The sequence below is a fragment of the Nannospalax galili genome, unplaced genomic scaffold, assembly GCF_000622305.1.
Source record: "Nannospalax galili isolate Female #2095 unplaced genomic scaffold, S.galili_v1.0 scaffold188, whole genome shotgun sequence".
In the NCBI taxonomy this organism is placed as follows: Eukaryota; Metazoa; Chordata; class Mammalia; order Rodentia; family Spalacidae; genus Nannospalax; species Nannospalax galili.
This window is the reverse complement of record NW_008360325.1, coordinates 832,463-842,256: the sequence shown is the minus strand read 5'-3', so window position 1 is coordinate 842,256 and position 9,794 is coordinate 832,463. Positions and strand designations below refer to the sequence as shown.

At 43.1% G+C, this 9,794-nt stretch overlaps 1 protein-coding gene across 8 annotated transcripts in view; it reads left to right on the top strand.

Moving 5' to 3' along the window:
• Window positions 1-9,794, top strand: part of Mark3 (microtubule affinity regulating kinase 3) — a 102,064-nt gene that overhangs the window by 62,422 nt on the left and 29,848 nt on the right. For all 8 annotated transcript variants that reach the window (XM_008825571.2, XM_029559956.1, XM_008825569.1 and 5 more), the window contains 2 exons: window positions 3,382-3,452; window positions 7,798-7,854. In XM_008825571.2, the coding sequence (XP_008823793.1) occupies window positions 3,382-3,452; window positions 7,798-7,854 (128 nt within the window). The remainder of the gene's footprint in view (window positions 1-3,381; window positions 3,453-7,797; window positions 7,855-9,794) is intronic.

Below are 9,794 nucleotides of genomic sequence, written 5' to 3'. Positions count from 1 at the left end.
AAAAAAATAGTGTTTCCTGTCTTTCCAGAGAAACCAGGTCCTATTCCAGCATCAGGTGGCTCATAACCTATAACCCCAGCTCCAAAAGATGACATTCCTCTTTCTGGGCTCCATGAGCACTGCATACACATGGCATGCACAGATATACACACACATACACATGAAGTAAAATAAATCTTATTTTTGAAAAATCTGTGGTCGAAGAGCTGGCCCAACAGTTAAGAGCACTTTGGTCTTGCAGGGGATCTAGGGTCTGTTCTCAGCACACATATAGCAGCTCATAGCCGTCTGTTAAGTCCAGTTCCAGGGAATCCAACACCCTCTTCTGGCCTCTGTGGGCACTACATGCATGCTTTTCACTTACATACATTTAAAGCAAAATAGTCATACACATAAGATAAAAACAAATTTTTAAAAAAATCTGTGCAGCGTTCCATCCCTCTGCTAATCACATGAGCACAGGGCAGAATAATGCTCGTAACCCTATTTGTGTGGCCTTCTCATACTTAATCTTCACAGTGCCCCTATGGTGAAACCAGGCAGTGAAGAGCTTTTACTTTTGAGGAAATGGAGGCAGGAAGGCTTACTGTGGTGCCACTACCAGTCCTGCAACTTCTCAGAGCATGTAGGTTCTCTGCTGCATCAGTCTGTTACAGGTTTATGTTTCTGTTTAAGGTACTACAGGTGTAGATTATTACGCTTCTGCAGAGACAAAACAGAAACATCTAAGAAGCATCCAGGTTGAGTAGAAAGAAAATGGGCTTTAGAAAAGACAGACATGGGGTAAATCCAGCCAGTGACCCTTACTGGTTGTAGAACCTAACAAACGATATGCCCAATGGGCTGAGCGTCACAGTGGTGTGCTGATGCAGCCTCAACAGTATAACTTGGAATGGTTTACTGTCTTGGGTGAGCTGGTTTCGTGTTTTGTGTTTGTTTTTTTTTTTTTTAAACCAGCTTCACCAAGCACTGTCAGTCTGTAGGATGTAGGAAACAATAGTCTCATTAAATTGACTGCCACCCTCTCTAGAGTCTTAGAATTGCAAAGAAGCTATCCCTAGAAATCTCACATGACATTTGTCTCCTTTACAGGTAAAGCTAGCGCTCAGAAAGCATTGGAATTCCATGCCTAGGATTCCCACAGATAACTGGTTGTAAGACCTGAAATAGAACCAAGAGCTTTTTGTGCTTCCCCATCTAGTTCTCCCATCCCAGCCATGCCTTCCCTGACCTTGCTAGGAGTACCACTCAGCTTTTTTTCACTTAGTAAATAGCCTGTAGAGGTATTCAGTCCGGCTGCTTCATCTGAGTGCTAACACACTTTTAATAAGGAAACGGTTTCTGGCCTATAAATTATGTTCCTGATTTATAGAGCTTAGTGACTGTGAGTGTGCTTTATAGGGCCAGAAAGCTCTTAAGAAACATGAATTTATAAAAATAGTTTTAAATGATGATGAGAGATTTGGGTATTTGGACCGTGTCTATGGTCTGTGCAATAATGAGCTTTATCCACTGGTGGTTTTATTGCTTTTTAAAATTTTGGTGTGAGGTGCGAGTGTGGTGTATGTGTGCATGCTGTCTGCATATGTGTGTATACAAGGATACACATGTCTGTACACAGTATACAGAGGCCAGGGAGTGGGCCAAGTGTTCTCTATTGCTCTTTCCTTTATTCCTTTGAGGCAGAATCTCTCCCTGAACTTAGAGTTGGAATTTTTCATGTAAACTGACAAGCCAGTAGGCCCCAGCAGTCCTCCTATCTCCACCCACTACAGTGCTGAGGTTACAGGCTTGTGGGAGATGTCAGGCCCAGCTTTTTAGATGAAGAGTTCTCTTCATCACTAAGCCATCTCTCTACCCTTGTTTTTTTTGATTTGGGGGTTTTTGTTGTTATATTTGTGGAATAACATCATGTGCATCCCAGGCTGTCCACAAACCCACTGTGTAGCCAAGGATGACACTGAACTTCTTAAAGAAACCTCTGCTTCCACCATCCTAGTGATGGGATTGCAGGTGTACGCCACCACCCAGCTTATGCTATGCTAGAGGACTGAACCCAAAGCCTCATGCTACTACAAAAGTACTTACCAACTGAGCTGTATTCCCAGCCCCACTATTTTTTTACATCAAATTGCTTTCCGTAAATATGCCTACATCTCTTAGTAGTCTTTAATCATTAACCACTTATTCTCTGTAAATAGAAAGGTTATTTATTTCTAAAAGACCAACATTAAACTGGATGCCTATGCCTGTACTGTAATCCCAGGTCCTGTGAGGGTAAGGTACAAAGACTGGGGATTTGAGGCCAGCCTGAACTACAAAGGGAGACCTTATCTGAAAAAAAACAAAAGAGGGGTAGGAAAAAAAAAAGTGGGAAGGGAGTGCTGGGGCTATAACTTAGCAGTAGAGTACTTCCCTGTCAATGAGTGAGGCCCTACATTCGGTTCCAACTCCAAAAAGGAAAAGAAAGACTGACATTTTTACTAACCTGGCATTTTAATGCATTGTGTAGTATGAATTAATACATGTGGTGCCTTTTAAAGATCATTATGTAACCAAGTAAGAAATGGAAATTTGGGGGCCTGGAAAGATGGCTCAACAATTAAGAGCACTGGCTGTTTTCCAGAGGACCTGGGTTCAATTTCCATCACCCGCATGACAGCTAACTCCATTTTCAGGGGACCTGGCACCCTTTTCTTGCCTCCATGGGCATTGCATGACATGGGTGCACTTACATACATGCAGGCCAAACATTCATACACTTAAATAATAAAGGCTGGGTGTGGTGGCACATGCCTTTAGTCCCAGCTCTCGGGAGGCAGAGACAGGCAGATCTTTGTGAGTTCAAGGCCAGCCTGGTCTACATAGTGAGTTCCAGGACAGCTAGGGCTACAGGGAGATCCTGTCTCAAAAAGAGCCCCCCCCATAAAAAAAGCCCAAAAACCCACATAGCTTTAAAATAGTAAGTTTTACAACCTGAGCACATTAGAATTTTATTTTAGAGCTTTTTGCCAGCTTAATAAACTTGCTGGTGAACTGGAATGTTAAGCTTTAGTTACCTTAGTGACCATGTTCTGCAATTGCTAACTTAATACCTATTTTAAAATACTTAAAAACTAGAACATTACTAAAAGTGAAACATTACCAATTTGTGAGAATATTAATCCTCAAAAATAGAATTTCAGCTGGGCATGGTGGCGTACTCCTTTAATCCCAGCACTTGGGAGGCAGAGGCAGGTGGATCTCTGAGTTTGAGGCCAGCCAGGTCTACATAGTGAGTTCCAGGACTGCTGGGGCTACAGGGAGACCCTGTCTCAAAATGGCCAAAAAAAAAAAAGGAAATTCTGCTTTTGCTTTTTATTTCTCTCTTGTTTCTTATAGGTGAAGTTTTTGACTATTTGGTTGCACATGGAAGAATGAAGGAAAAAGAAGCAAGAGCTAAATTTAGACAGGTATGAGTTAGCATGTTTTTAGTTCGATAATTTAATAAGTAACATTGTTAATCCTGAAATACTTCCAAGTTTGCATCTGTAGCTAAGGAGATGGCTCATTCTCAGAGTGCCTGCTCTGTGAGTATGAGAACCCAAGCTGGAGCCCCTTGAATACATATAAAAAGATGGGCAGGCCGAGCGTGGTGGCGCACACCTTTAATCTCAGCACTCGGAAGGCAGAGGCAGGCTCTGAGTTCAAGGCCAGCCTGGTCTACATAGTGAGTTCTGGGTCAGCTGGGGCTACAGGGAGACCCTGTCTCAAAAAGACCAAAAAAAAAAAAAAAAAAAAAGATGGGCATGGTGGTATACACCTATAACCCCAGCACTGGAAAGGAGACCAGTGGATCTTTAAAGCTCATTAACCAGCCAGTGTAATGAATCAGTGAGCACCAGGTTCAGTGAGAGAAGAGACCCTGCCTGGAAGAATTAAGATGGAAAGCCAAGCCGGGCATGATGGTCCACGCCTTTAGTCCCAGCACTTGGGAGGCAGAGGCGGGTGGATCTCTATGCGTTCAAAGCCAGCCTGGTCTACATAGTGAGTTCTAGGACAGCTGGGGCTACAGGGAGACCCTGTCTCAAAAAGACCAAAAAATAAAATAATTATTTTAATTTTTCCTAGATGTATTTATTTGTTTATTTATTTGTGGATATGGACATGCTTGAACACATGAGGAGGTGAGAGACAACTTAGGGGAGTTGGCTCTGTCCTTATACCATGGTGGTTCTGGGGATTAAACTCAGGTTTTCAGGCTTGGTGGCAAATGCCCTTACCCACTGAGCCATCTTGCCAACCCATAGAAGCACTCGTTTTCCATAAACTTGTTTAAAGTATAGAGGTGACTCTCGTCTTTATTAGAAAATATTGATTGACCATTACCTGCTAACCACTGAAATAAGTGGTTTATATTAAGATAAATCTGTAGCCATCTTATAAGTTAAAGAGTGAGACTAAGGCAATATTATATAACTTATCTCAAATTTTGTGCCTGTTTAGTAGCAAACCTGCCATAGATTGAAACTTAGACTCTGATTCCAAAACTGTTTTATAATCGTTATGTTGTACAAATCAGCAGACTCTTTCTGAAAAGAGTCAGTATACATAATGCTACATTACACATGTAGAGGTCAGGACAGTGTGCAGAGTTGGCTCTGTCCTTCTGTCATGTGGGTCCCTGAGATTGAACTCAAGTCATCAGGCTAGGCAAAAGTGCCTTTTTTACCCACTGAACCGAACCATCTCTCCAACCTGAATCACATATTTTTAATATTTTCATTGGGGGGGGGGGCATCCTATTTTGAGAACAGGGTCTCCCTGTAGCTCCCTCTAGCTGTCCTAAAACTCACTAGGTAGACCAGGCTGGCCTCGAAGTCACAGAGGTCTGTCTCCCTCTGCCTCCCAAGTGCTGGGATTAAAGGTGTACACCATCACACCCAGCCTTTAATTTTTAATTATGTGCACACATGTATATTTGTGTGAGGGTATGTGCATGTGAGTGTAATTGCCCATGGAGGCCCGAGCTATTGGCATTCCTTGGATCTGGAGTTAGAGGCAACTGTGAGCCACCTGCCGTGGATGCTGGAAACTGAATCTAGGACCTCTGCAGGAGCACCTGACCAACCAAACGCCAAAATGTTTTGTTTAATACATTTAAAATTTCTTCCCATCCAGTGGAATCTGACTTAGAACCATTTTATATGACAGTGGTCTGTTACTCATGAAAAAAAGGCTAGTGGTGGCCAGCAGTTGTAGGATGGAAACTAATTCATGCCTGGACCCTCCCCAGAGATTAAGCCACACCCCTGTCTCTCACCTCCAGTCAGTCTGCCCCCAGGCTGGAAGGGGCATTATGGAGGGCTCAGACTTGGACAGAGACTTGGGCATTTACTAAACCAGAGGTGGTGGTGCATGCCTGTTGATCCCAGCACTGAGTAGGTGAAGACATGAGCATTCAGAGTCTTCCTAGGCTACATAGCAAGTTTGTGGCCAGCCTGGGATACCTGAAACCCTATCTTAAACTAAGCAGGAATAAGCCAGTATTAATACTGATCATGGAAAAGAGATGTGATAGGTCAAGCAGGTGAAATCTGCCTGTGCTGTAGGCTGATTTTCAGATTTGGAAAGCAAAGCTATCTCACATTCCCTGTTTTCATGTTGACCAAATCAAGCAGGAATGATGTTGCTCTAGAGTAGCTCCTACACACACACTTTGGGGTGGGGCGTTTGGGGTTTTTAGATACAGGGTCTCCCTGTAGCCCCACCTGGCCTGGACCTTGCTATGTATCTCACAGAGGGGGATCCTGCCTACCTCTGTCTCCCAAGTGCTGAGATTAAAGGCATGTACCACCATGCTCAGCCCATATTTTTGCACTGGAATGTTTGTACCTTTAGTTAAAATTATATGGATCTCATCCTCTGAACATTCATCTTAAAGTGATGCAGATGTTGGCATCATTTCATGCTAACACCATCTTCTCCTTGCTGCTTACTTTGAACCAAAATATAGGACAGTCCTGTCTGAAATTTGGCATCCAGGATCAGTGAGTCCATGTGGCTTACCATCACAGGCTGGTGATGATACAGAAAGGCAGTATTTTCTTTGTGTCCCAGTTTGTGTGTGTGTGTCCATCTGACTGTGTGTGTCTGTATACGTCATGTATACTTATATAAAATATTGAGACGGCTCAGCAGTTAAGAACATTCGTTGTTGTTGCAGAAGACGCAGATTCAAATCCCAGCACCCACATGGCAGCTGACAACTGTCCAAAACTCCAGTTCCAGAGGATCTGACAGCCTCTTCTGTCTGGTGGTAGTACTGGTGGTGGTCTGGGAGGATTTTTTGATGTTTTGTTTTGGCTTTATGTTTTTTTTTCTTTTTTAATATTTTTATTTTATGTGCATGAGTATATTATCTGCACATATGTAAGTATACCTGTGTTTTGCAGCACCTGCAGAGGTCAGAAGAGAATGTCAGATTCCTCTGGAACTGGAGTTATAGAGGGTTGTTAATTGCCATGTGGAGACTAGGAATCAAACCCCGGTCCTCTGCAAGAACAGCCAGTGCTCCTCAACACTGAGCCATCTCTCCAGCACTTGGTTTTTAGTTTTTTGAGACAGGGTTTCATTATGTATCCCTGACTGGCCTGGAACTCAAAGAGATCTACCTGCCTCTGTCTCTTGGGTGCTGGGATTAAAGGTGTGTGCCACCATGCCTGGCCACATAGTAGTTTTTAAAGTTCATAGTCCACATATGAAGCAGTACTCATTCTTACATTTTAATAAATGAAACTGACCCTCAGAAAAATTAAGTAACTTGTACTTTCCTTGAACCCACATCAGCTGAAGGAAGAGTTTTGTAAGGAGCAACTGGGGAAAGAAGAGCCACCTGGGTAGTCTGTAATTTTACAGACCTGGGAAGTTGCTCTAGAGCCATCTGCTTTTGAACCTAAGTGTAGACAGGCTTGTCCATATCAGGGTGGGTACTGGCCCACTAAAATATTAATGGAACTGTGTTCAGTGGTGCATGTCTATAATCTAGCACTTGAGAGGTGGAGACAGGACGATCAGGAGGAATTTAAGGTCATTCTCAGAGTTTGGGATCAGCTTAGACTACATGAATCAATATCAAAAGTTGAATAGAATTGAATAAAATAAAAACTGAAAGAGACAGACATGTTGGGGGAAGAGAAGGTTGATTAACAAGTAGATTTCAGGGAGAGACTTCCAGTTAAAATTAGAAAGAACAGAGCCAGGCATGGTGGTACAAGCCTTTAATCCCAGCACTTGAGAGGCAGAGGCAGACAGATCTCTGTGAGTTCAAGGCCAGCCTGGCCTACACAGTGAACTTCAGGCCAGCTAGGGCTATAGGGAAACCCTATCTCAAAAAAAAAAAAAACCAGGAAATCCTCACCTCTTTTCTTGATTTCTCCTTGATGTTCTCCAGGTTGAAAATCCAAAGTGTTAAAAGCACCATTTTTCAAAAATCCATGCATTCAAATGCTTTCAAATTTTTTTATTTTAAGATTTATTTTCTTGGGTTTGGTTGGCCTATATGTGTGAAAGTGCACCACATGCATGCAGTGCCCACTGAGACCAAAAGAGGGTGTTGTATCCTCTGGAACTGAAGTTACAGGCAGTTGTGAACCACCATCTGGGTGCTGGAAACCGAACCCAGGGTCTCTGGAAGAGCTGAGCCATCTCTTCAGCCCCATCTAAGTTTTTGTTGATGGAACATTAACGAAGTCTTTTTATTTTAATTGTGGGTCTGTGCCAGTGGTGACTAACTCCTCCTACCTTTATTCTGTCCAGATTGTGTCTGCAGTGCAGTATTGCCACCAAAAACGGATCGTTCACAGAGACCTCAAGGTGAGCCCAGATGCCCTGCTGAGTGAGTGTGCAGTTCTGTGGTGGTCAGTTCACAAATGACGCCTAGGTTAAATTATGTTATTGAATAAAATAAATAAATAAATATATAATAATTGAATCCTTTTGGCCAAATTATGTAGTGATGAGTATTTAAAAAAGAAAAGTGAAGTTTATTGAAAGTATTTCAGATTTCAATAAAGGTGCTTAGTGACATCAGGTAGACACACATGGGAACCCTTGAAACCACAGGGCCCTCTTGGACAGTGGGCATCTGTGCCTCTTCCTGAGTAGGGAGACAGTCTCTCTTGCAAGCTGCAGTGCCAGTTAGAGGCTTCTGTAAGCTGCTCCTCTGCTTTCCCCTGGCAGAGATGGAGGAGTTTGGGGGCCTGACAGAGTAGTTTTCCTGTAGGTCCTCGGCCTGGCTGGGTCCATCAGCAGTGCTGTCTTTCTTGCTCTTGTTTTAGGAATTCCGGCACCTCTGTAGTCCCTGCCCTGCATCTTCTCCTTGATCTGTGGGGGCTGCCTTTGTCTTGTTCTTCTCTTACCTCCTTTTGTTCCTTCCTTTTCCCTCCTTGCTAGCTTCACACCCAGCAGCATTTCGCACACATTGAAGTCTTTACCATCTCTTAAAGAAAGGCCTATTTTTCTGTCCCCTCAAACATACCTCACAGCATATTCTCTGAACAGTTTCTGAACACTCAGCCTTAACTTGGTCCTTACCTCCACTCTCCTCACAAGATCACTGTCTATTTACTTGTCTCTGTCAACATCTACTTTGATTCTGGCAGTTGCAGTAGCCACCTGTGTGTGGATGACCAATCTGTTCTTGCAGCTCGAGGTCTCCTAGGACCCAGCATCCTGATACCTAGGCAAGAAGCATCTCTTGGGTACCTCTAATGTAGCTATCTCAAAGTCAAAACTTTTCCTTCCTAAAATAGAGTTCTTATTTTTTATTTTTGTGTATGATATTTAAGTACACCCATGTCATGCAGTGCCTACAAAGGTCAGAGGAAGGCATTGAATTCCCCTGGAATTCAGTTGGATGTTAGCTACCCTGTAGGTGCTGGGAATTGAACCTGGATCCTCTGCAAGAACACCCAGCGCTCTTAACCACTGAACTATCTTTCCAGCCCCCATATTGTGCTTTTTTTCCTTTGAGACCATCTCACTATATAACCCTGCCTGACCGGAACTTGCTCAATAGACCAGGCTGACCTCTAACCTCACAGAGATCCACTTACCTCTGCCTCCTGAGTGCTGAAATTAAAGACATGCACCACCATGCGTGGCCAGGATGAGCTTTTAAAAACACAAAATAAAATTGTTATTTTTCTGCTTAATAAGTTTTTCTCTCACCCTCAGGATGGCAAGCCAAACAGTCTGAACATTGCTCATTTAGTGCCTGCCAGCTCCCTAGCCATCTCTCTTGAGCGACTCTTTCCCACACACTGTTTTTTCAGTTGTTGACAGAGATGTATCTCACCTTTCTGATTACAGGCTTTTTATTCTGTCCCCTAAAACTCCCCTTGTGATAAACTGTACCATTCTCAGTTTCACTCTCTGGAATACTGCCCTGCCCCTCGTGCTGAGCCCATGGCTTGTGTGTACTCTCAGCACTCAGATCTCAGCAGCTTGTACCTTCCCGCTTCTCCCCTTCTGTGCAGTGAGCTCTGTTTTGCTCACCCTTTTAGATCCAGACAGCAATCTTAACATCTGGTATGTAGTAGCCATTTAGTAACTGTAGATTCAGTCAGTGATAGTGACTGATTTGTATCTGAGTGAGGTTGGGGGTTCTCCTTCTCTAGTAATAACCCATGTTACAACTGTTTAGCAGTTTTTATGAAGTATAACTACATAAAAAATACCTATTTTTTAAAGCCTCTTATTGAAGAAGCTTCACAAGGTTTTCTTGACCTTAGGGTATTTGACATTTAAATTTG